This window comes from Clytia hemisphaerica, unplaced genomic scaffold (genome assembly GCF_902728285.1).
Source record: "Clytia hemisphaerica strain Z4C2 unplaced genomic scaffold, Clytia hemisphaerica genome assembly, whole genome shotgun sequence".
NCBI classification, from domain to species: Eukaryota; Metazoa; Cnidaria; class Hydrozoa; order Leptothecata; family Clytiidae; genus Clytia; species Clytia hemisphaerica.
In genome coordinates this window covers 109,498-137,480 of record NW_027103721.1, presented here as the reverse complement: position 1 = coordinate 137,480, position 27,983 = coordinate 109,498, and the positions used below count along the sequence as shown (strand labels likewise).

General features: G+C 35.4%; 1 protein-coding gene across 1 annotated transcript; it reads left to right on the top strand.

The window, feature by feature from the left end:
- The first annotated feature begins 529 nt into the window (after positions 1-529).
- LOC136804315 (SID1 transmembrane family member 1-like) lies at positions 530-27,983 on the top strand. The gene is made up of 25 exons (XM_067061022.1): positions 530-729; positions 1,329-1,438; positions 1,666-1,824; positions 2,191-2,236; positions 2,551-2,649; positions 3,101-3,184; positions 3,548-3,722; positions 3,942-3,989; positions 4,257-4,350; positions 4,755-4,810; positions 5,410-5,556; positions 10,833-10,939; positions 11,587-11,660; positions 12,658-12,798; positions 13,465-13,539; positions 14,228-14,319; positions 14,721-14,795; positions 15,110-15,246; positions 16,118-16,220; positions 17,034-17,092; positions 17,677-17,723; positions 18,300-18,405; positions 20,032-20,142; positions 26,701-26,814; positions 27,771-27,983. The coding sequence occupies exons 1-25, from the start codon at positions 547-549 to the stop codon at positions 27,831-27,833; spliced, it is 2,505 nt and encodes an 834-aa protein (XP_066917123.1). The 5' UTR covers positions 530-546; the 3' UTR covers positions 27,834-27,983.

The following is a 27,983-nucleotide window of genomic DNA, read 5'->3' as shown; positions in this document are numbered from 1 at the left end:
TCATGTCTAAAATTGCTCTTGAAGTCAAAGATTTATGGAAAGTGCACTTTTTTGGGTAAATTGGCCCAAATTTTAAAGGCCCATATCTTGGGAACAAAAAAAGATTTTTCAACAAAATTTTCACAGGATGTTATTTTCATGTATTTGAGCAAAATATCCAAAAATTGGCAAAATCTGAGGATATCACTTCCTCGACCTGCCTGATTCTGCCTGATTTTTACAGAAAATGGCCCTTAAGCACTTTTTGAAAGTAACCTTTTTTATTCAATGGAGTATAGCTTTTGATCCAATCAACCAAATTTAACCAAATTTAATAAATGACCCCTCAAAAGTTAAGTTTATATTTTTTCTTTCAATGGAAAGAGATTCGTTCTTTTAAAAATCTTTTGATCTCAAGAAAATTCACTTGAAAGAGAGGAATTTTTTTGTGGTGCACCCAGTATATAATTATATCTCTAGTTCTGGACAAGCTTTCAAATAAATCTCTCTCCCTCATAATAGTAAATAAACTCACTTTTTGTTATAGACAAAAATAATTTTAATTCAATGTCTTTGTTTTTTTGGCTGTGGTTAACTGCAACCATTTGTTATGCTGAAACGTTTTCTCAAAATGGAACCAAACCAGTTCAAAATGCAATACTTGATAAGGTCTATGATGGTCATGTTAAAGATGGAGTAGAAGATATTTATTTTTTCAATTTGACGGAAACAAGATTGAAACAAAATGGGGTATGAAGCATTGGCTTTTTTCTTCTATTTTCCCCCTAATATTTCCATGGAATTAACATGGTATTTTAAAACCTCCAAGAAGAGATGTTTGAATATCACTAAAGCACTGGTTTAGACAGCCATCTTTTTGCCTGAGTTATTCTAATTGTAAAATATGTAGTTCTTAGAAAGTTGGCTGTTTGATATAAATGGACATCAATCAATAGTAATTTGGGACTTAACACAACGATCTTTTGAATAACTATCAGCAGAATTTTTTTTGGATAGCTTCATCTTATCGTTTTGTCGTTTATAAAACAGCAGTTACTTAGGGGAAAAATAATTTATTCAGTTTGTACTGGCTGAGAGAAAGTAATGTATGTGGAGTAATTTGTTATGCAATAGACCGTTGCGTTCTCCTAAACAACCATGAAATACAATGAATTCTTTCAAGCAAAGATCAGCATAGATTTCAAATGCCAACTTTCTGATCACTTTTTCCTACTCTAAAAATCAGAATAGGCAGTGCAGTCAGCTGTCTAAAACTAATCAACACAGTATTGACAGCCTTACAAAAATCTTTCATTCACTATAGTTTCAATGTTTGTATTCCACATTAGACGGTTAGAATTCGAGTATGCAGCCCAGATGCTTCACCTGATACGCCCATCTTCTTTGTGGCACGATTGTTGAGAGGTGTTATCTCTTGGAGTCTTCCTTATAATGCTGGGTAAGCAAAGTTTTTTTGTCTTACTGGCAAAAAAATGTTGCCTTAGTATTTTTCCACTTTATTAAAAAGGCTGTTTTCACCAAAAATTTGGCAGTAGAAATAAAGGCAGTGTCTGGTAAATGACACTAATATTTATAAAGGCATGTAAAATCATAAAAACTATTTTTGGTAGTAGGTAGAAATGAATAAATTGAATTACTTATAAATTTACAAATTTCTTTTTTCAGTGAGAAGTCTTACAATTATTTCACCCAAACAATTTGTCGATCTATTGATGGGAATGATTTACATCAAGTTGAAAGCTTTTACCTTGATGTCTCTACTTTGAATCCTATTGGTTTCTCCTACAGAATGATTGCCAAGAGTGATCTGGACTATCAGCTAAGGTAGAATCATTTTCATTCAGTTTGTTTTATTCAACTTAATGGGGGAGTGATGGACACAAATTGTCAAGGCGTCAGTGCCTCAAACCAGGGGTTCAGGGTTTGTACCCTGGCTCAATCTAATGTTTCGTTCAGACCAGCTGGCTTGCCATGGATCATGTGAAAAAAATCAAAAGACTGTCACAAAGTCCTAGATTACTGGGTTATAAATCTAAAATATCAACTTATTTAGGCAAGCATAGGTTGCTGTGGTCATTAGAGTGCTTGAAACACTGTGCTTTGCATAATTTAATATTTGTTAAAATATTAGTATGATCCTGGTTTCTTAAAAGTGCTGTATTGAACTTAAATTATTCAACTAATTTTAAGCACTGGAAAAGTTCACACTGCTTCAACTACTCCTGCAGAGCTATTGGTAAGATTTTTTGTATTATTTAGAATTATGTGAGTATTACTCTTTCCCGATTCCCAAATACTTTATAAAGTGTATTACTTTTCACTTACGGAAAGTTGCACTAAATACTTAATCTTCAGTGAGTAAAAAAGTTTCACCAATTTCTGACACCACGCCAATGTCCTTAAAAAAGATTTAGCTGACAAAGCTCTCATTCATATTTATATCTAGCATTTATATATAATATCTCATACTATAGTGATTGATCTTGATTCTCAAATTATATAAATACCTAGAAAAGTTTAGTAAGGATTATTCTTTTTTTTAATTTCTAGTTTTTCACCTACTCATTTTTACCTGATGATGAGAGAGTTCTCGTAACTGCTACATCAGCATCTAAAACTTGTGCAGTCCTTATTGTGCAAAATGTCAAAGTAAGTTTTTTCATCTAGAAATTTCCATATTTCCATCTGTACCCACTCTTAATTATTTTACAAAGCCTGATGTATGGAATCAAACAAATATTTTTTGATTTTATACACCTTTTAAATCAATTTTAATATGTGAATAAGGGAACACCATCACAGATCTAGCACAGCCTCATGTGAACTAACCTTTTACAACTTAAAACCAAACGAATTCGTAACGTAATTCGACCACACAAACTCTGGTCTTCTCACGTGACCAAATCTGCTGCTAAAGCCATCACAAACATAAAAATCTGAAAGATTGGATTTAAAAACAGTTTTGATTGTCAGGTTTCCATGCTAAATTGAGACAACTTCTGCCATAGGGGACTGTTATATATACTCTGTACGTAGTTCTCAATTTCCCTTTCCTTTTGAACTGATCTAAAATAATCTTTCTTTGTATCTACGTCAATAGCAATGTGCAAGCTTAACACAATCTACTGCTGCCAACACAGGAATGCATGCAACAATGACCAAACAAGCTGGTATTGTTGTGGAGGTAATGAGGTCACAAAGATTTTTTCTTACTCAATTTTTAATTGGAAGCCCAACGAATACTTTGGGAGAGAAGAACTATCCATATTAGGTCTCACATCTTTGCTTTCATTAAATATATAAACAACAAAGGGGGCACAATAGTTTTTAACTTCAACACTTAAATTTCACCTCAACATGATGAAGTGAAATTTGAAATTTATTAGTCTAGAGTTTGAAAACAAATAAAGGTATAATTTATTAAATTTGAAAAAATTATTTCACCGTAACTTTTAGAACAAAAAACATATGCATAAAGTTATTATGGGATAATACTCTAGTACCCTTGACAGCTTATAAATACACTACAACTTTTCTATCACCATAGAGAGGGCATTTAGAGAAGATTTTCATTGTGTTCATGGTCAAAGCTACTGACACAGATTGCACGACCAGAAAGAACAGCATCAACCCATTCTCACAGGCTAATGATGGCGATCACCTCAACCCGCTGAAATTTATACCTAAAAGAACAAAAGCAGATTGTAGCTTATATGGTGATGGTATGGAATTAAAATGAGATTGAGTTTAGTCTGTGCTTACTGTTCTATTCATAGGCCTTGGAGAGCTTGAAGTGAGAAGACCAAAATTTTGGGAAAAAAATTTCACCTGCCATGGCTGGGAGACAATAAAATTTCCATTTCTCTTTTTAACTTTTTTCATTTCCATCACCATTTATAGTTAGAATACTTTTTTACTTTCTTGTCAATTTTCTTTTCCAGGGTCTCGAAATAAAACAATAGAAATTGAAGTGATCAGTTTGCCAAAAGGTAAGCCGTGTTTTAATATGATCAGTAACAATACAACGTCAAATTATTTAACTTTACCACCAACGGATATCGCTGTAACAAATCAGCTATTGTTAAAGTGACGTAATGTCCTAGGTGATGTCAATAGACATTACAGTGGTGCTACTTGAATTTCATATTGTTTTATGGCTGTCACGTTAAAATGGTAGACCAGCTGCGACTTGAACATGAAATGATTGTATCTGACATATACGTTCAATTTTATGCAATATTTTCCCAATTTCGTAGTCAAAGATTATGTTGAGCCAGTGTTGATGCCATTAGCAGTTTATGGATCGTTTTACATTGTTGCACTGTTTGTTATGGCTGCCTATTGGTGCACGTAAGTATACTCTGTCTGTTAAAGCTAATAAGTTAATACCCTATACCACATTAGAAATGATCCTCGGTGCAATGGTAGAGCTTTTAGCTATGGCGCACAAAGTTGTATGTTCAATCCTGGGCCGAGTCATATAAAAAACTTCATACTTAGTATAGAATTGTAATTTGATTTATTAGATACGGCACAACCTATGATGCACATTAGAGAATCATAACCTCAAAAAAGTGTTTCTGTGGAATCCTTAAACATGAGTATATCATTATAATATGTTTGGATTTTGATCCGAATTCAGAAAAGTTCTGTATCCTTACTTTGTGTCCTTACAGTGAAAGTTAAAATCCAAATTAAAGACAGTAATAGTAAAGGTGGTATAATTTTTATAAATTTTGCTCTTATTTTTCTAGGTCAGAGACTGGCGGCAAATCATTTTACACATATCTATTTCCAAAGAAAGTGAAAAGTATACTTAGTATTTATCGCTTTGATACATTACTTAATTATCTCTTGAATTGTCATACTTCAGATGAGAATGTTTGAATCAATTATGTATATTCAAACGGTCCTTCTTCATATAAATTTACTTAATTATCTATATTATTTACTCCTTGTGGTTTTGCTTTGAAGGATTATTATTTGGCAGCCCCATGATGTATGAGGTGATGGTTTAAGTTACATTATCGTCTCAGGAAAAGGTTTTAGAATCAAAATACCATTGATCCTACATAGTTTGCTTATTTGGACATTATTTATATCAATCAGCGCCAGCGAAACACTTTTTGACTGCTTCTTAAGGGCTACTTAGACTACACAATATATTAATATCGTTTTTAGACCGTAATGTACGAAGTAAATAAAAGGTATTCTTTTATGAAAAGGAATTTTCTTTCTGTAAACAATCCCCCTATATTGTTGGAAAATAAATTGCAAATCAAGCTGACAATATATTACGGAAAATATGTCATCAATATATTGCCTGACAATATATTGTGCAGTGTATGAAACCTTTTAAATCTATTAAAATGACTAATTACCTATTTCCAAATCTCTCTTTTTCTTCAGAGGAAGGCGAAGAGGACGAGGAAGATGGAGCGGGTGGCGGGCGTTCCGATGAAGAGCTTCTTGAATCAGATCGCTTGTTACCGCCTGGTGGAAGCAACTCTGTCAATTCCTATAATGCAGTACCACAAAGCCCTAATGCTGTAAATGGTAAATTCGTTTATTGATATATTCTTAAGATTGTCTCTAAAACAAAATATTTTGTTTTGAATTAAAGCTCAGAATCCCTTGAAAATGATTAGATAGCCATCAATTTAATCTTCTTTGAAGTTTCTAATGGCAATCATGAGTAATAAATAAATTACTAATAAATAAATTACTAATAAATTGCTCATAAATGAAAACTAATAATAAAAGTTACAAGCTGAAATTGATTAAAATGAAATATTTTCCTACAGGTCCTACACTAAAATCAAAATTTCAGTGACTTTTAAGAAGACTTTAGAATATATTGAGAATTGATAATCGAGAATTGAGAATTGAGAATGACATTTCTTGATAAAGGCCTCTCTTGAGTTAATGGATAAGTCCATGACTGTAATCGCAGCAAATTTTTTTTCCGTACACGGGCGGAAATATCTTTAATGGTCGGAAATATCATAGCGTAATGGCCGGAAATATCATAGCGTAATGGCCGGAAATATCATTTGATGGTCGGAAATATCTTTTGATGGTCGGAAATATCTTTTGATGGTCGGAAATATCCAAAACTCTGAAAATTTGAAAATTTAATGGTCGGAAATATCTTTTGATGGTCGGAATTATCATTTGATGGTCGGAAATATCCAAAGCTCTAAAAATTTGAAAATTTAATGGTCGGAAATACTCTTTTTCAAATATTTTTTCTGTAGACGGGCGGAAATATCTTTAATGGTCGGAAATATCATAGCGTAATGGCCGGAAATATCATTTGATGGTCGGAAATATCTTTTGATGGTTGGAAATATCCAAAACTCTGAAAATTTGAAAATTTAATGGTCGGAAATATTTTTTGATGGTCGGAGCAGATGGTCGGAAATATCCAAAGCTCTAAAAATTTGAAAATTTAATGGTCGGAAATATTCCGCGCTTTTAAAAATGCTTCTTCAGCAAAAAAATATAAACAAAGATGGTAGCAAAGGTGGTGTTGTGTGGCCAACTTGTTGTGTGTGCCAGAGTAGTTTTTTATTTTAAGTTTTTGAGACACTATCTGAGAACTGTTCTGTTTCGTAGTTCTTATACAGTATTTTACACAAGACATAGACAGCTTTTTAGGGAGAGAAAGTGGTATTTACCTTTCTATTCAAACACGACTCTTCTTTCTTTCTTGTCTTTTTTATATCCTTTCCTCCTCTAGCCCCCACTGCTCTCAAATCACCCTAAAGCTAGTCCCAACCCTACCTATGGACACCCTCCCATTCTAGACCTTACCTGGGGGGGGGGGCACTCGATCTGAAAATGACCATACGTTCGGCAGAAAATTTGGCTTCCAAAATCGAACACGTCTGTACGTGTTACGCATCCAGCTGGCAGTGCATGCAGTGAAAATTTGGCCAATAAATGACCCTTACAGTGGGGCTAGAGGAGGAAAGGATATAAAAAAGACAAGAAAGAACGAAGAGTCGTGTTTGAATAAAAAGTTCAATACCACTTTCTCTCCCTAAAAAGCTTGTCTGGCACACACAACAAGTTGGCCACACAACACCACCTTTGCTACTATCTTCGTTTACATTTTTACGCACGAGCGAGCGCAGCGAGCGAGTGCGTCCCTTTTTTCAACGGCGGGCGGGCGTGCGAAAAAAAACCGAAATTAACCCGAAAATCAATACTATGCGTGTTGCATTTTTCAAATCTTCCACTTTTTTGCAACTTTTCGAACGATTCGAACATTCTACGGACAAACTCACTAAATTAACTTTACATTTACGAATCTGTTTTTAACTATGGTAAGTCCAACCAAGTATAGGAAATCGGGAAATAGGCGGGAAAGTCACTAATCGGCAAATCGGGTTTCCCCCCGACAACAAGAAAGTAAACAAAACATTTTTGTCAACAAAACCAAAGACCTGGAAACTTTTGGCTGTTGACGACATTGATTGGTTTGTTGGGTTTGACTTGCTTTGACTAGAAGATTTGCTTTAAAATTATCAACAACATTAAAAGTACTCCTGTTTTCTATCCTGGTGTTTTTTCTATCTAACAAGCTGGCAAATGTCAAGGCAGAATATTCAAAATGGCTAGCTCCAGCATCACTTTTTTGTTGATTAGAGAATTGGCTGGTTGTGACTTGCCTGCTTGCATTACAGCTGTCAAAAACAGTTAAACAGAACAGATATATCTAGGAACTATGATGGTTCAGTTTTGTACCTCATTCTTCCAATTTTGAAACTGTAGCTACCTGTTCACTGATTGTTTTGTTTGAGAGAGCGAAGATTTGATTTTCCTAAATTCACGATTCTTCTGGAAATGGCATGGGAACAGTCACAGCTGGTAAAGACTAGAAATATCAGCTTACTCAAGTGGATGGAAGAAACAAGGGAACAACGGCTTGATGATCAAGTACGATATATTAATCACGTATAATACGTGTGTGAGTGCTGTATATGCATAGCGTACATTCATCACATGCTTGATAAGTTTATATGTTATGATATCTGGATATGATTATTATTGATGTTTGACAGACGGTAACTGACAGCTGGACGAACGACAACTGACAGTCTGATGGACCATGAAAGTGCATCAAATGGGATTTGTTTGCTTCAATATAAACGTGTTAAATGGATAATTCTTGGATCTTTTTCTTCACTAAAATCTGTATATTACCGTCTAACTTGGGACGATTAGTCAAAACATGGGACTGTTGACAATCTGGCCTGCACTCCACCAAGTTTATCAATCTTACTTTCTGTCATAACATGTCACGATAACTTTCACTGATAACGCGCCCTTTTTAACTTTTTTGTTTTCATTCGAAATGACTGGACCCTGATTGGAGAATTAGAGAACGCTCGTCGCCTAACCACTTATCGCCTGATGGGATTAACCAATAACAAGCGTGTAACTTGCCGCCCGTTCAAGTGACGTCAAACGCTGTCGTTTTGCCACTAATTTGTTCTTCTTCGTTCCAGACACAGGCATTTATTCCACTACGGATTTTCTTCATATTTTGATTTAAAAGCCTACTTGGTGCGAAAAAGAATTTATCGTGTATTTTTTGATACACCGTTCATTAACTCAAATCAAATTATTTTGGAGGTTCGGTGAAATGGTGGCCGAATTGCCGTCCCATGTTTTGTCAGATAGTCCTAAGTTAGAGCAGTTGACGGTATAAATGATTGTGCTGTGCCAGAAAAAACTCTTCATTGGGCTTGGGTGATTTTTCCAGGGACCAGGAGTATTAAGTGATGGGTATGTTCAAGCCAAAAATTGAAAATTGACCCTGTGAGAAACAGAATTTTGCACATACCTGACACACCCAATTTACCTTTAAAGTAACAACCATCCCAGTTCTTGAAAAAATTGCAAAAAACAGTCATACCCAGGCCCAGGGCTCGATTTGTCAAGAGGTAAAATTATGGATTATTTCAACAAAAGGAATAGATTTATATATTTTATAATCTTTGACTTTTCTGGGTTTTTGAACTTATGAATTTTTTTAGGATATATGGAATTTATGGAAATTTCTAGGACATGCTAGATTTTAGAATCGTTATGATGTTCTTATTTTAGATCGAAATTTTTAAGATACTTGAGGCTATCTTTTGTCCCATTAATTGTATTTATTGAATTTTTATAATAAAAAAGCATACAATTTTTGCTTATTTCACCTCAATTGTTATTTTTTTGTAAGAACTGTGTTTAAAGTTGTTTTTATACCCTGGCCATTTGAGCCTCGATTCTCATTAATCGTTCTTATAAAGAAATATGTCATTCTATCTTGTATTCCATCAGGATTTACCAAGTCCTTCATTAATTAGGTCTTAGAGTAAACATTCTGACATTTGGTGTAGTTAACACGTTTCCTTTCCATTAAAATTCACCAACATTAACATTTGATGATTTTATAACCAATCAGCTGGTGGAGCTGGGGGAGGGTCAGTGTATCATATAGCAGTATGCAATTTGAGGTTGGTCGGTGCTTTCAGGAAAATGTCCAGTTCAAAAAGCAGTTTATTTTAAAAATAGAATATCAACTTTCTAAAAAATTTTTGATCTTCAAAAACTTTCTTTTAAGCATTTTCAAAAATACGTTAACTTCGTGAAAGAGGCTCAATGTCCCAAAATCAAGTTTTTGTCACCAGAGCAAGGATACTTTAAAAGCTAAAGAAAAACTTCAGCCTCCAAAGTATCCTTGACCAGAGTTTTTATATGCTTAAAATGCATCTGTAGAAATCTATCTTGCTCTCGTGACAATCATGCAAATCACCAAAAGTGGTTGATACATCATGCAAATATAACGAAAATAGCCCAAATCACGCACCATGCCTCGAATTATTTCCCGCGATCACGCATCACGCAAACGGCTGGGTTCCCTTAGTTTTAATTTTACCGTACGTACCCCTAGTAATCGAGAGCGCCAAAATCGCAAAATTGCGGTATAGCCACTTTTTTGGGATTTCAGCGCTTTTGATAAGGAAGCGTTTGGATTGTTATGTGTAAGTACGGTAGATAACACCCAACTAACCCTTTATTAAACAAGTTAACAAAAATTGGGCTAGTTTCGGTCCTTTTCTGTTGTAAATGGGAAAATTTCGCCGGGAATGAGAAATAAGCTTCCTACGGTACTGTTTAAAAAAACCTTTCGCTTGCGAACACGAGACTTTCGTTTCGTGCGTAACCCCTTTTACAATTGATTTTGCTGGTGAAGCATTTTTAAAAGCGCGGGATATTTCCGACCATTAAATTTCCACATTTTTAGAGCTTTGGATATTTCCGACCATCAAATGATATTTCCGACCATCAAAAGATATTTCCGACCATCAAATAATATTTCCGACCATTACGCTATGATATTTCCGACCATTACGCTGTGATATTTCCGACCATTAAAGATATTTCCGCCCGTCTACGGGAAAAAAAATTTGCGCAGTCGCAGGCGACCCAAAGGCTCCTCTTATGATAGATATCTACCCAAAGGTAGGGGAGATTACCACTCTTTCTCCCTGAATAACCAAATTCACCCTTGAGTATCAAGTAGCGAGGCATTTAGTACCATTTTGTATTTTGTACAATATCTTTGGTATGACTCGGTCATGTATTGACCTTGCACAACGTAACCAGATGCCCTATCATTGCACTACGGTCGCTGATGTTAATAGATAGATGTTTGAGTTGTAGAGATTCTACTGTGTGGATTTTAATCTTCTTTTTTCTCTCTATATAAGATAATCTCTTTTTCGCTATGTTTTTGACAATCATTTTCAAGTTATTTGATATATTTTTAGACAATGAAGACTTTGACGAGGAGGATTTACGAAGTCCTCTGGCTGATAAAAATGAGTACGATTTTCTTGATGACAGGCACCACGATAAGGATGTATACAGGTTGAATGTGAGTCGAATTGTTTTTTTCTTTGCTTGGATAAATTATTCTAAAGAATTAATCAATTTCTAATACTCTCATCTTGAAATGTATAAAATAATTGTGAACCTCGTTCTCAAAGACTTGATGCTACGATACTTCAACGTTGTCAGACATGATTCATGTTGCATGGGTTTGTGGTTTTGTATCAAAATTAAAAACAGTCTTTTTGGAAAACTTCTTACATGTGTAAATGTCATTTGAAATTGAGTATTTTCAGGGCTGAATTTAAAACGGTTCTTCAATTTACTCATAGAATTAATAAAAAATTGATTTGAAACAATATTTATTAGAGTAATTGATGGATGGAATCAAAAAGCTTAATTAATGCAAGTGCACACTACACGTTTTTTATAAGAACAAGTAATTTTTCTCAAGCTGATCTTAAGTTTTTAATTCTTTGAAATTTTAAGGCTTAAATATTCTAACTTACGATGTTCTTGAAAACAGGTTTAAAATCTGTAGAAATATTAAAATCAGTACTTTCTTAGTACTTTTTTCTTAATTTGTTTTTATGTTTTGGCCAACTTTCCACATTGTGTTCTTTTGAAATTGGTTCTTAAAATGAAAAAATGCGTGTAGCAGGTATTATTGATTTTGACTTTTTTATTTTGTAGTTGAAGTTAACGGTCGTTGACACTTCTCGAAAGTCGTACAAAAAATTGGAAAAGAAATTCAACATTTATTATTGGTATGATATTATTAATACATTGGAATCTCTTTAACTCGAACCTCTTTAACTCGAATATTTCATTAACTCAAACAAGTTTTATGATTCCTTCAGTTAGCAATGCCTTTATATAAACCTCACTCTGTAACTTGAAATTTCTTTAACTTAAGCAATTTTGTGTTCCCCGTACGTGTTCGAGTTAGGGAGAATCTACTGTATGATATTATTTTAGTTTGTGGAAAGCTTAAAAAGTCATGAGATTATTGTCAGAAAAAATGACAATCTTTTCTGTTAAAAACACTGAGCTTACGCCCTATTAGGTATCTGGGAGCAGCATCTGTGGAGGTTTTAGCCTTTAATTTGTAAAAACAATACAAAAAAATAAGAAGATTGTAGTTGATGGATGGTGTGCGATTGTGACTTTTTGATAAAATCTTTGAATTTCCTTAAAATCAAATATATCTGTTAATTAAAGATGAAATCATTTCATTTGAAGGAGTCTTTTGAAATTCCTACCGGGTGCTCCAAGAAGAGTATATTATGAGCTTACAGTTAAATATTTTTTGTTGATTCCTTCCTTATTTTATAGAAGAAAGCTTGACTTAAATTTTGGTATATAAAACTTTAAAATCGGTTCAGTCAACCAAAAGTTATGTAAAAAAAATTGAAAAATTTCACCTACTCAAAAAACTTTTTTATACTTTTTTTCTGGCGCACCCGGTAAACACCAGTTTCGTTTCGTTAACTTCCTTATTTGCTTTCATACATTTATAAAGCCCGAATGGCTAAATGTCGTGCTTTAAGTCATCGCAGGCAAAAAGAAATTGAATATCCGAAAAATATTGTTGCTATTGCTTTCGAAAACCCGCGAAGCTTCTGATTGGTCAAGCGCTGAAATTCTATTGTAATGTCACGTGACCTAGGTAGGATTTCCTACCTAACCACGGCACACTTTTCAGCAAAAGTACGACATCTAGCCCTTCAGGCTTTATAAATCTATGGTTGTTTTCCCTTCTAGGAACCTGATGACAGTTGGTATCTTTTACGCATTGCCAGTCGTCCAGTTAGTGTTGACGTATCAACGTGTAACGAACGAAAGTGGTGACCAAGATATCTGCTATTACAATTTCTTCTGCGCAAGGCCCTACCACATCTTAAGGTATAGGCCATTTCACAGTCGAAATGGATCATGGGTAATCAGGACTGATTGCGTCTCTATAACGGCTTTCCGTTGGCTAGACGCAAATTCTTCAAAATATTACAAAACTTTGGACTAATAGTATGTCGTTATTAGCGCGCAGTGGTTTTGATTACCCGTTACGCTTTACGACTGTGAAATGGCCTATTGAAACTCTTTCTGACAAATTCAGAACTATTTAGCAATTATAATTTTGTGTACATAGTCTTAGTAACTCAAACAGTTTATTCCATTATTGATTTATGATCATTTTCTACACGTTTTTTTATAAGAGCAAACTATATGAAAACAGAAGGCTTCGATGGCCAAAATCCTAAGAACTAGTTAAGAACATTTTAAGGCTTTGTGGACTCAAAAATACCCTTTTTCTTAGGAAAATGGGCAAAAATACTCACAAAATGGTCAAAATAAGAACATGTTAAGAACATTCTTAGGCTTAAAACTCAAAATCTTAAGAAAATCTGAAGGCTTCAAAAATTTTGGATGTTCTTATAAAAAAAGTGTATGTTCCAGGCAAATGTTGGATGGTCAAATGGTCAAAAACAAACTTTGTAACTAAAGCACTTGTTTATGTGACCTAGCTACCTGACTATAAAACCTTTGATAATTATCTCTTCTTTATTTCAGTGCCTTCAACAACGTGTACAGTAACATAGGATACATGCTTCTTGGTTTGCTCTTCGTGTTCTTCGTCATGAGAAGGTATTAGTGAGTTTATGTATTCGAGATAAATCGAGGGAGACGATATAAAGCAAAGTTGACTTGTCACCAAAACCACCGTCCACTTTGCTCGACGACGGTAAAAACACCAAAATACCGTCGTCTCTTTATAGATGAGGAAAGGCAATATAGAGCCGTACATTAACTAACAACTTTGTTTTTGCATCGATTTCACTTACCGTCGCCCTTGATGTCCTCCGTTACATAAACTCGGTATTATAATTATCCAGACGGTCTTAATCGACAAAATCGATCGATCAGTTATCGATTAAATTCTATAATCGATAGCTAATCGAGGTAAATTTTGAATGTCGATTGGCGATCAACACCCTTTTCAATGATAGGAAAAATGGGAAGGTCGAAATCACTGATTGAAAAGGATTTTTTCCCCTCTGACCACTACGCAAAGAATTAAAGTTTCTATCATGGATTCCGACCATCCTATTGATATCAACTTACGGAAGTATAAATTCCCTACATTTTGTGCATACAACATTCTTAAATCCTAGCAAAAAAAAACTATTCTAAAGATTTTTAGAACATATCTTTTATTCTCTATTGTATTTGAAGCGAAATATTTATAAGTATATTTATATCGAATAATAGAGCGTTTCGAATAGTAGACATCGAATTATAGAGTGCCAACTGACCTATTCACTTTTCTAACCAGGGATCGTATCGCTTACATGCATCATGTGAAAAATCCAGACAAATATCAGAAGTATGGTCTACCAAAGCATTATGGGATATTCTATGCTATGGGTATTTATTATTACATTTCATATTAGTTTTCATCTCACCCTCCTGTCGGTAAAGGCCAGGGCGAACTATACGGATATTGACACCTTGACACTGGGCCCTATGGCTTCTTAATAATAATAATGATGCTATACTAGTTCGCAAGCCACCGTGCGAGCACATGGGCCTCTATGAACCGCTCTTTGTTCGGTTTACAATTTTCTTAAGATAGAGTTTTTTCCTAGGGCTCCCCCTGACTTTGAATTTGAAGTTTGCGTCCTTTATTGAAATATTCATTCCATGGGCTTTCATACACCACTCTTTGATTGTCTTTCTTTCACTTTTTTGTTTTCTATAAAATCTAGATGATTTAAGAATTATTTGATTAAGAAAATTGATCATCAATCATCGCATTGTTTCTTCAGGATGGGCGCTTTTCATGGAAGGAGTCATGAGTGGTTGTTACCACGTGTGCCCCAATTATTCCAATTTCCAATTTGGTAAGTTTCAAACTAAAGTTATATATCACTGTATCTTGTGTGTTGTTTTAACTAGAAAAGTTTTAACTACTTAAAGGACAGAAACTTTCGCGAAAGTTTCTGCCAAGTAAGAAATCACATGGGAAATTCACGAAAGTTTTTTCCGCAAAAAGTACACTCTTTTTTGCTATTCTATTCTCAGTTTTCAGTTTTTGTGCATTTTTATCGCTTTTTTGTCTGCAAATTAAAATAACATTCTAAAATTCTTGTTAGTTACATCCGCTGAATTCGTTCCAAAAGTAAAATTCGTAACGTTTTCTTATTCATCACCACAGACACAGCGTTCATGTATATCCTTGGTATATTATGTAGTTTGAGATTATATCAAGCGCGCCATCATGATATCTTCATAAATGGTCATTTTGCATTCGCTGGATTTGCATTCGTTATATTCACCTCTGTTATAGGTGTGGTAAGTGTGTGGCTTTTATTGAACAAAATAATTTAGTTGACTCTCGCTAATTCGAACTCTAACAGGGAATCTTAAATTTTCGAATTACAGAGAGATTCGAATTATAGAAAATATATCAAGAGAGTTTCTCCTGGACGGGGACTGGGAATTAGCTCGAATCATACTGTTAACTCTCGCTAATTCGAACCTTATTTGCTTGAATGAGAGAAAGATTCGAATTATAGAGGGCATTTTAGAAAGGTTTCTCTTTGACGGAGACTGGAAACAAGTTCGGATAATAGAAAGATTCAACTATTAGAAGTTCGAATAAGCGAGAGTTAATGTATCATAAAAATTTAAAACATTGAATGAAGGGGGAGTAGGTTTGTCACACTCAAACTGTCAAATTGTCAATCTCAAAGCATTCCCCCGTGTTGCTTTAGAGTTGATAGGTTTATTCCAAAAATATCATATTCCTTTAGACACTTGATAGGCTTACTGTTCACTGATTCCCATTTGAAGTGTGACCAGTTTTGAAGTCGATTAGTCCGCCATGTGTGTTTTCTATTTTACCTTAGATTTTCGAACGTTCGAATTTCAAAACATTCGAATCGTGCTTTTGACGACTAGAATTGAAAACAGGATGGCTGGAAAAGAGCTCTAAACCCAGACATGCTTCCTTTTACATGGGAAGCCTTATCCAGTCAAGTAGTTAGATATCAGTGGTGTATTATGTTGTAAATGCACCGTCCGTAGAGAAATACAAACTAGAATTGACAAACAAATGGAATGATAAAATCTATAAATTGTAAAAATGTAAGTTTGTTTCATAGAGGTCAATAGACCTGAGAAATACGCTTTTGTAAATGGAATTTTTTTTCTTTACTGACAGGTTTATCGTTCAGAGGGCTTTTTCATCACTTTCTGCTTCTTTCATATTATGGCTTGTTTCTATTTGTCATTACAAATTTATTATATGGGAAGAGCTAAAACTGGTAAGTGATGACCATAGATTATAAAGCCGGAAGGGCTAGATGTCGTGCTCTTGCTGAAAAGTGTGCCGAGGTTATGTAGGAAATCTTACCTAGGTCACGTGACATTACAATCGAATTTCAGCGCTTGACCAATCAGAAGCTTCGCGGATTTTCGAAAACAATTGTAGTATATATTCACTTTTTTTTGCTTGGAAGAGCTTAAAGCACAACGTTTAGCCCTTTGGGCTTTACAGAAATATGTGGTGATAACCTGGTTGGTTAACCGATTTTCGTGGTGTGAGGGTATGAGATAGGCGTTTCAATGGAGATTTATCTTTCCGTAATCTTCCGATATTTTATTTCTTGGAACTATTTTTTTTTAATTTAGTTGACGCTCTCTGATTCGATTTTCAAGGGGAATTGGATTTTCATCGAATAAGGGGGGACAAGCTGGAGTTTTTACAAGCATTACTTTTTCTAAAGAACGCGTCATTTCCATTATTTCATGTGACCAATTAGTGTAGTATCTTATAAAAACTCCAGCTCATCCCAATAAGGGAGCGTATGGAATAGTAGAACGCATCGAATAGTAGAACATCGAATTAGGGAGAGCATCGAATAATAGTACATCGAATTAGAGAGCATGAACTTTGTATGGTACCTTGGTCAAAACATTAGTTAAATCGCTATTCCTGCAGTTTCGTACCCAGAGCCACCCCTTTTTGATGGGCATGGAACTTTCACGAGTGCTATCAAAATCATAAAAAAAGCGAACAAAGGGACCGGGTTCGAATTTGGCCAGTTTAATCACTACTTAATTGCCATACGTTTCAGCTCTTGTTCTGATGTGGCATTCACGTGGTTATAAGATTTGTTCCAGACCTCAATATCCGGTATGATTTACTTCTTGCTTATTTTCATAACTACAGTCATGGTGAAAATATATTGAGAATTTAGCTTATTTCCTCGTTTTTCGAAATTTGGAGTTCGGGCGAGAAAGTCACTTTTGGGCTAATTGATGAATTTATTCGAGTACTAGCATTTCAATTCGGGAGGGCTTTATAGACTTCCAGGCTATTCTGAGCCCTATTGGACCATTTTTGAACTTTGGATCCTGAAACTCAGAGTTAAAACTCTACCCTTCCAACCTAACTTAGAGCGCTTCCAAATCCTTTGTGGTTTATATGATTTTGTAGGAATTTCCCTTTTGTCTCAAATCTTACGACCATGATTGTACAGTCAACACTCTCCAATTCGATCTTTAAGAGGGACCAAAAATTTTATTCGAATTAGAGAAATATCCGAATAGCGGAAAACCTTTTAACACTTACCTTCCAGCTGAGGGAGCAATATTTTAGTTTGTATTAGAGAGAGATTATATTATAGAAATTCGAATTAGGCTGAGACAATTGTATTCTTTTCAATTTGTAATTAGGATACGTAAACCTTAGAAAGAATAATTTTCTTTATTCTTTAGGTCCGGTTCATGCTTCTGGTAGTTTTCATGGGTATCAACATTGCGTTGTAAGTATTCGTTGAGGCCTCTGGCCCTTCGTGGAAACAATTAATTTAATGCTCAGTAATTAAGAGAAGGATCAAGGGTAAGTGGAGCAATCCAGGTAGAAAGCAAGCTGGGTCACCTTGGTCTGCAGTCGGAGACTTAGCTCTAGTTTAGACGGCCAACTTTTCGCCCTGCCTATTCGAATTAAAGTGGACTGATAGTTGACTGTCTAAAGTCAATGCATAGCCCTCTTTTGACGTCAATACAATGTCTTCTTTCGAACTTTTCCAAGCAAAGTATTTAATAAGCTCTAGTTTAGACAGCTCTAGTTTAGACGGCCGACTTTCTGCCCTGCCTATTCTAATTGTTAGAGTAGGCAGAAAGCGGGCACAAAGTTGGCAGTTAAAATCTTTGCTTGGAAAAGATTGAAAGAAGTCATTGCATTGACGTCAAAAGAGGGCTATGCATTGGCTTTAGACAGCCCACTTTATGCCCACTTTAATTCACAATTAGAATAGGCAGGGCAGAAAGTCGGCCGTCTAAACTAGAGCTTACTCTTACTGTAAAGCACTGTAAATTTTATGTTTTCTTTACTTCAGGTCATTATACGGCGTTACAAACGAAGTCAAAGATTTTGCCACCTTTTTATTGGGTATTATCATTTGTAATGGATTGCTATATGTTGGTTTCTATTGTATTATGAAGGTTAGTTTCCCAACGTTCTATCAACGTTCATGTAACGTTAGATGAACGTTGAAACAACGTTGTGTGTTAGCTGGTTTTTCGTCCTTCTTTTTCTAAAGCTAGATTAGCCCGCTGCTAAGATCAGGTACATGGAGTAATACATCTCTTAACATATCTAACTTTTTTGGTAGAAACTTTTGAATTAGTATGTGTGGATTTTGCTTTAATCTTCACGAACTTAGATAGATAGATACTACACCTCCTAGTCCAGGGAAAGTGTGCATCAATTGTGCGTTTTTGACTAGAAAGCATGAAATTTGGTACAGTGGTACCTTAGGGGGCAAGAAAAAGAATTTTTATCTTCAAAGCATGTCATATGATATATCGTTGGAGAGGTTTTCTCACACTGATTCTAAAAAACATCACAACATATATCTGAAAATGGACTGGGTCCGAGTTATGAGCTACGGAAGTAATTTACAGACCAGTCTGCATGCCCGAAAAAATTTTTTATTTTTGTTCCAAAACATGTCATGTCATATACCACTGGAAAGGTTTTTTCACACTGATTCTAAAAATTATCATGATATGTATCTCAAAATGGACTGGGTTCGAGTTATAGGCCATGGGAGTATTTTACAGACCAGAATGGCTCCTGGCCCATAACTCGGTCCTAGTCCATTTTCAGATACATGTTGTGATGTTTTTTAGAATCAGTCTGAAAAAAACTTTCAAACGGTATATAACATGACATGTTTTGGAGATAAAAATATTTTTTGTATGCCTGGGAGCCGTTCTGGTCTGTAAATTACTCCTATGGCTTATTTCACGGACCCAGTCCATTTTGAGATGCATATCATGATGATTTTTAGAATCAGTATGAAAAAACCTTTCCAACGGTATATGATATGACATGTTTTGGAACAAAAATGAAAAAATTTTTCGGCCATGCAGACTGGTCTGTAAATTACTTCCGTAGCCCATAACTCGGACCCAGTCCATTTGCATATATGTGTTGTGATGTTTTTTAGAATCAGTGTGAGAAAACCTTTCCAACGATATATCATATGACATGTTTTGAAGACAAAAATTTGTTTTCTTGCCTGGGAGGCATTCTGGTCTGTAAAATACACAAACAGGTGTTTCGGAAGTGGGTCAGAGGCTTAAAATGTTTCTTACCCCCTAAGGTACCACTGTACCAAATTTCATGCTTTCTAGTCAAAAATGCACAATTGTATTCGTTTTTAGCACACTTTCCCTGGACTATCCTCCAGGTTACCAGAATGGGTTATACTCCTTTCGAAGCAGGAGTTCCTCCTAATTGAGTAGGTATCCATAGCGCTACTCCAGACGTTGCTGATCCTGTGTACACACATGTGATTACACACGAACAAAGCGGGAGGAGCACTCTCAAATTTGCACAGGAATGTAATCACACCACAATGTCTGGCATATCTTGTATCAAGAACTGTGGTACCCTATTTTCCTCACATGGTATAGGTTGACTTGCCAAGTGAGTCAAAGTACCACGGTGGGAATCGAACTCGAGTCACTTAGGTGAGAGTCGAAAGCGGTGGCCACCATGCCACTTCGCCTCGAGCTTACACGTATCATATATGCGCCTGTGATTATCCTATTTTTTTTCAGTTATATTGTGGTGAGAAGATCAAGTTGTTTCCAGTTATATTCGCTCTCGCATCCATGGTCACATGGGGTATAGCAATCAAGTTCTTTGTCGCTGGCCTTACTGACTGGCAGGTATGTCTCTTGTTTTTTTGCATTACTTTGTAATACTTCAGCAATATGTTCAGCAAAATCGTTTTGCTGGTTTAAAACCTTTCAATGGTCCTCCTCAGTAGCGTGATAGGCAGTGGGAGCAAGGGGCAGTGTCATTTTTCTTGGGGGGGGGGGAGGGTAAGAGTCAGGCTAAAATGCTTCTCTACTCGCATATTCTAGCACCCCTGTTCTTCGTATTCTTCACCCCATTAACAAATACCAGTTTCTTAGACAAAAAAAGGACAACAGATTGTTCAAACATTTTTTGGTGGCTTTGAATACATATTTCAATAAAACAAAATTTAATCATCTACATGTTCTTCTAGCAAAGAAAACGTTGGATTTATGTAGTTGTCATTGGTAAAATTAGAAATTCTTCGTCAGCAACGTCTTAGACAAAAATTGAACAATTCTAGAGATTTAATGAAAGCTCTATCTTTAATATCGAGCAGACTTGCTTGGTTAGTATCAAGCACTTTCTTTGTTAATTTGTTCACCAAACAAACATTGGATATTAGAATTCTAGATTACGTAAAAATAAAACCAAGCAGTCAGAATTAAGTAATCCACAATCCTTTCAAAATTGATTGGAATATGTCTTTCCAACCAAATCATCAAAAACTTTCAACCTGTTCGGTATTGCATTTTTTATCGTAAGACTTTGTTCGGAATCTGGATCACGCTTTACTTTCAACCACGGAACAAAGCTTTCAGCCACGTCTTCCCGGTCAGGGTTCTCTTTAGCGTATATTGATATAAACACATGGTCTAGCTCCTGAGCTTCCTTCCAGGCTGGATGCTTTTCGACGTATACTAAAGCTACGTGAGCCGATTCATGTAAAAATAAGGGGTACGCATTTCTAAGATGTGCTTCGTTTAATTTAACTGTCATGCTCATGCGTTGTGGATTTGCACCGGCCCTGGCGCCCGGCCCATCCCCGTTGACGGCGATTGTTTTGAGCCAGGAACGTGTGAATGTGGGGAGTTGGCCTAAGGCTCTAATGATTTCTGAAGCTTCTTTGCTTGCGTCGTGGAATGAGAAGAAGCCTTTCGTCGGGCAGGTGACTTCGAATGCATTTTGGTCGGAGAAAATCGCTTCGAAGGTGAAGCATTTGTCCTAAAAACGAAAGTAGAAATCAATCAATGACTTCGATTTTCTTCGATGTCTAAGTTCACTATGTTTTCTAGAAAGTAAAGCAAATAGAATGATCAAATTGTTGATTAGCCAGTTCTAATTTAGAAAAATTATGGAAGATTTTTTTTATAAGAACATCTAAAACTTTTTAAGTCTTCGGATCAACTTTTTGAGTTTTAAGCCTCAAAATGTTCTTAACATGTTCTTATATTCACCATTTTAGGAGCATTTTGTCCATTTTCCTAAGAAGGTCTTTTATGGTCCACAAAGCCTTAAAATGTTCTTAAATTGCTCTTAACATTTTGGTCATCGAATACTTATATTCTTATATAGCTTGTTCTTATAAAAAACGTATACAAAACTTGATAGGGAATGTCATTTTACCTTACACCAATTTTCCACACGGCCATCCCAATATTGTCCATGAATGGCTCCTCCTTCAATGATCCCTCTGTATTCTAATTCAATGTACGCTGATGAACTTGAAGGTGGCGCCAAATCGACCTCCCACACCGTCCCTTTAAAAGGGGGCCGGTTATCCGCAGGTTTTGGAGGGTTACTGTTATTATTATTTACTGCGTATTAGACTGCAATTATTAAGAAAAATTTATTCCAATACAGTATACAGCGCGTCTAAAAAAAACGATGCAAACAACTTTTGAACTGTGCCTGTAAATTTTAAAAGCCGTGTATCATACGATAGTCATACTCTTTAACTAAAATGTTTTCCAACTCACATTTTGAACACTTGTGCCATCCACCCGATATGCATATGTATGTTATCATATGTTATAATATATACTCTCGAAATATCATTTGATATTAGTGAAGCTTTTTAATAAGGATTCATATAAATGACGTCATCATAGAGAAAAGTGCACGCAATTGTAATTTTCCATCTCTCCATATTAGATTCGTAATGATTGGAATTTTCCAAAAATTTGTTCCGTGTTATTTTATAACTATACAGTTCATCTTTTCTCCTGTCGATCTTGAGCCTGAGAATAAAACTACCTTCTTAGACATTTACTTTTAGTTGATGTGTATGTTCTTTATATTGGTTATATTGTTTGCGTGTAAAATTGACTCACATTAAGTATAATATGCTGCAGTATGCCTTAACATTGCAGCCCTATTTGTCTGGTCTGTTCACTTTCACAAAATGGAATATACGTTTTTTTTATAAGAACATCTAATTTTTTTAAGCCGTCGGGTGTTCTTAACTTTTTGAGTTTTAAGCCTGAAAATGTTCTTAACATGTTCTTATTTGAACCATTTTGTGACCATTTTCACCCACTTTCCTAAAAAACCGGCTGTTTTAGAGTCGGCAAAGCCTTGAAATGTTCTTAATTTGTTCTTAACATTTTGGCCGTCGAAGTTTTACGTTCTTATATAGTTTGTTCTCATAAAATAAAACGTTTACTCTGCTGTACACATTCTTTTTGTAAGCAACCAGGTTGCTAAGATTCGAGCCCTGAAACTAGTCAATTTTTTCTCACCATGTCGTAAAATAGAAGTTTTTTGAATTATCTAAGCATGGTGAACGATAAACCATGGATAAACATATGTATGGTATAATATCGCAACGGTAATTCCCTAAAGTTTCAATTTTGACAAAAAAAGATTTTCTTTTTCAAAACTTGAAATGGAAAAGAAGGTCAGACGGCGCACGTGGAACTAGGCCGCTGTCTCCTAGCCGGCTCGAACCCAGTCCAGAACTAAGCTCTCTTCCAACGCCGAAGGTGATCATATTTAATTATAAATACGAAGTATCCACTATGCTAAGCTGACCCAATATAAAGAAAGTTTTTAATACAAGTTTCTCTCTCTTTCTCTGATGGTGCAATTGAACTCCATCCTGGTTTTCTCGTTTTGATGTCTGTTTCGAATAAGAACTTGAAGAATCTTGATGTTGTATTTTTACGTTTTTGAAATTCTGCGAAAGCTGCTTTTATTAGTTAAATCTTTATGTATTTTACATGACTGAATTGTATGAAAGAACTTTTTGAAAGGCGACTGCGACTTGTGGCTTGGGAACTAGCTTTGTATGAATTCTCGGCTAGGCTTATAGAGTCAGCTTCTTATAAAAAGATTAGAGTTTCATGTTATATTCATCCAAAAATTCTTTGTTCCCTTGGTGATATCTCATTAAAAAATAATGACTTTTTCCTTTTTACTTTAAGCATATATTTTTCGTAGGAATAAAACCTGCAATCGTCAAACTCTGTCTTTTAATGTCACTGGTCCTAACAAAGCGACGCAAAAACCATACCTTTCCGTTACGGCGAAGGCATTTATTCTAGGTCAGATTTAACTCTTTAAGATTTTTACAGTAAATGGTAAGAACGTTTTTACAGCTTCGTGGTGTTCTTTTAACAATGAATTCACTCACCATGCTGATCTATTCAGCAAAGTAAAAACTATTTGAAAACTGCTTTTGAATTGGGTGAGCTTAGCATAGTGGATACTTCGTATATGGTTTACAATTTGTCTGTCACACAAATCTTCCCGGTTCGATCCCGGGTTGAATCCGCTCGCGCCGTCTAACCCAGTTTTTTACACAGTTGTCCTGGAAATTAACCCCCTACATATTTTGAATCGCACACCTCACTGGTGTTGGCAAAAATACATCAAGATTTATTTTGAAACTTATACTTATAAAAAGATCGCTTGATCTTTCTCTCTTAAGGAATTGAAAGATGTTTATTTTGGTGTCAGGTTTCTCAATTCATAAACCGGGCAACCTAATTTCATACTTTTGGGCATCTTTCGGCTGCCGTAGTTTTGGTTGAGGACCTTATTCAATAGTCTAGCACGTTGAAAAAAGAAGAAATATTCCAACACGTTGATGTTGAATTAAATAAAGTCTCTCCAAAGGTTCGATTTTCAAACGTTGCCTAGGCCATACCCGTTATCTCGCAAACCTATTAAACTTGACATTAACGAAAATAAAAGTATGAACTTTCGATGCAAATGATCTAAATTATATTTCGATTTTTCATACTTTATCATTGGGGTCGTAAAATTTTTTATCGAACTGGTCTCGCGTTTATCGAAACTAAAATTTCTTGATGGGACTGGAAAATCTGTTCGATTTACATGATTTTTCGAATTACATGGGTTCGAATTATAGGAGTTTTCTTGTAAGGTTTTCAGGGACCATAGAATCTGTTCGAATAAAGCGAGTTTTCGAATTCTAGGAGTTCGAATTACACGAGTTCAACTGTACGTGTAGTTAAAACCCAAAAGGATTAAAACAAAGATACAAAAGCATTAACTAGATTCAATAAGCATTCCACTATATTCAGTGGAAAAGTTCTTTCTATGCTTATAACAAAATGAAGCGAATATAAATTATTTAATTATCAATGAGTTGCTATATTACCGATATGTCTCTTCTTGAATTCATTAAATACGTTTGAAAACTACTTTCTTGTTGGGTCAGCTTAGCATAGTGGATACTTCGTTCAATTTGTCTTGCATATACAAATGGGGTCCCGGGTTCGAGCCCGGGGCTTACATCCACTCGCGCCGTCTAACCCGCTCTTTTCTTAAAGATAATGTTTAACGGTCTGAATCGCTAAGCTAGATTAAAACGCAATTCTTTCTCATTCCTGACTAAACATTCCTGTCACATTTTTGGGATCTTTCCGCTGCTTTTCCCGGGTAAACAGGCATAAAAAACTTTTTTGTTCTGTACAAATGCGTGGACTATTGTCTACGGCCTTGAGCACTAGCGACCTAACAAGTTACTTTTTTACCTTTCCAGAATCTTAGAGTATCGCTCTTTTTCGGTTTTAAATTTGCAGTAGGAAAGATTAGCCGGGAATGAAGAAGATTTAGCCATCCTACGACATTCATCCTATCGTGCCGAGATTCGAGCAATTTTATTACGCAAAACTACGAAATACATTCTTACGAAACATTGGCGGGTAATCTTCAGTACAGTATCTCTTTAACTCGAACCTCTGTAATTCAAGTTTTCTAGTCCCCGTTAGTTAACAATGCCTTGTAAACCTTACGAACAATTTTGTATCCCCCTTACGTGTTCGAGTTATGGAGATTCCACTGCAGGTGAATTTAGCCGGAAAGGTTTATGATTGGGGACTTCCATGACAACCATCATGTACTATGTATAACTTTGTTGAAGTAAGCGTAAAAAAAATATAATTTTAGTAAATTTAGTACTGTGGATTCTTCAATATGGTTTCCGATTTGTTCAAAAATGACAGCAGCACAATCACAAGAGAAAATCTACCCTGGTTCAATTCCGGGATACGTCCACTTGCACGGTCAAACCGTGGAGCAAAACCTAAAATAAGATATATAGAAAGTGATAATAACAAGAATATGTGTTCAGTCTCATTTCATTATTCTTTTTCCACATCCCTCACAAACCCTGCTCCACTCTGAGGCTCGTCTTATTATCACTTTCTATATATCTTATTTTAGGTTTGTTGTTCGTTCCTTGTTTATCCTCATTGGTTAAAGCTCTTAAAGAACTTTGTAATAATAGAATAAGTTTTTTGCATCCTTATAAAATTTTACAGCTTTGCTCTAACAAGTTAGAGTTGGTTGACTCGGAATTAAGAGTGCACTTTTTTTTTTAAGAAACTAGTTTTACCAAGCAGCCTCAATGTTTCTTAAGAAATTGGCCTTTTGAGCCTTAAATGTTTCTTACATGTTTCTAAAATTTTTGACATAATCAGCCTATTTTTCCTGCAAAGATTGGAAGGTTCTTAAAAAAACGCGTTAAAAAATGTTATTTTCTCATTCTCAGCCTCAGCATGTTTCTTAGTTGTTTCTTAGTTTTTAGGCATTCTGAGCCTCATGTTTCTGAAAAGTTGGTTTCTTGAAAAAAAAAAAAAAACGTGTACAGTTAATAATATAAGTACAAATTGTTCATCAAAATGTCTTTACGCTTTACAGGCCTTAATTGGTTTCCATGGCCAATTATTTTGGGAGTAAATAAGATAAGTAATGATAATCTTAAATAAGATAATTATTAAGTCTTAGATTGCACCATCAGAAAGAGAGAGTGAAATATGTTTTGAAAACAGTCTTCACATCAGGTCAGCTTAGTCCATTGGATACTTCGTACTTTCTCGAGCGAAAATGGTTCTACGAAGGATTTGACACCACACAAGTCAAATAATTCCATTCTGGTTCGAATCCAGGGCATGAGATAAAACTCCAAAGACGCCATCTGACCTGTTTTCATTTTTAAAGTACCGGGTCCTTTCTTCTAAGTTTTTAGAAACTTTAATAGTTCAAACTTTAAATCGTTATATCTCCTAGACGAAAGTTGAAGCACTATCGTAGTCTTTGAATAGCTTAGAATCTGGTCTCTACTTCGCCATACCCAGCATAGGATGATCACATTCCCATCTCTTCCTTTTTTTCAGACGACAGCAGCACAATCGCGCGAAGGAAATCGTAAATGTATCATCGGCAATTTTTATGATGATCACGATTTATGGCATTTCTTGTCGGCCTGTGCTCTCTTCTTTTCGTTCATGGTAAGTTTGGAATGGGCTTTTCCACAAAAAATTATATGGGGGATGGAGGATATAACTGTTCTCAGTGATTTACCCTCCGGAAAAAATGACTTTTGACCCCGGACAAAAATTAGCTGGACATCCCGAATTACCACCGGACGGAGGAAATTTATCCCCGGACAAGGCAAAGTTTGACGTTATTTTTCTACCCGTTATAATAAATCCTCCACCCGGGGTGTACGAACATTTTCTGGAATAGTCCAATGTGTCATGAAAAACCTTGGAGGGCGGGCTTCTATTTCATTCCATTGTGATTATGTTTGATTGATCATGATCATTGTTTTTTATTTTTCATCTGCGGAAAACCAGTCGAATGCACGAACGTCCTTAACTTTTTTGGATTTGAAAAGCTGGCCTGGTGAAATATCTTTTCCCAAGTTATAATCATATAGATTTTAACTTCATTTGTCTACTGAGAGGGGACTTCTGTTCGTATTCGGGTTCTTAAAAAGATGTGCTTGGTTGGAAAACCAGAAAAGGGTCTCTGCTTATGTGCGAAATAAGGAATTCATTAAGAGTACCACCATGGCGTTCAATACGCAATAGGTTGGGTTATAAGTGACTTTTTACCAGATAAATTAAATTCGAGATTCCTAAAGGTTAAATGGTCTCCACTTTTTCTTTCATTGTGATCAGTAGGAGACGAAACTTTCTAGACTACAGTATGAAAGTCTTAGGAAAACCAATCACATGCACGAATGTCAAAAAGTCCTTTTTGTTTTAAAAGTCAGGCATGGCGATATTTTTCTCGTTTATAATCGGGTAGATTTATTGGTCCACTGAGACAGGTCTTCTATTCGTATTAGGGTTCTTGAAAAGATATGCTGGGTTACATGGGTTGGAAATGTTCAGAAAAGGGTCTCTGCTTATGGCGAAATAAAAAAGTTGTGTTCATCTTTGTTCTTTCTTTCTTTTAGTGTGTTCTGACGATCGATGACGATCTAGATAAAACAGAACGTTCCAAAATCAAAGTTTTTTGAATGTACCGTTTGGCTAATCAAGACGAATTTCAACGTATGAACTTGTTGGGTAAACGAGCCAGAACGGGAAAGTTGTCCTGAATTCGAACCACGATGAAAAACAACAAACGACGAGATGAGATGCAATGCTTACTGGCTGCGAAAAGAGAA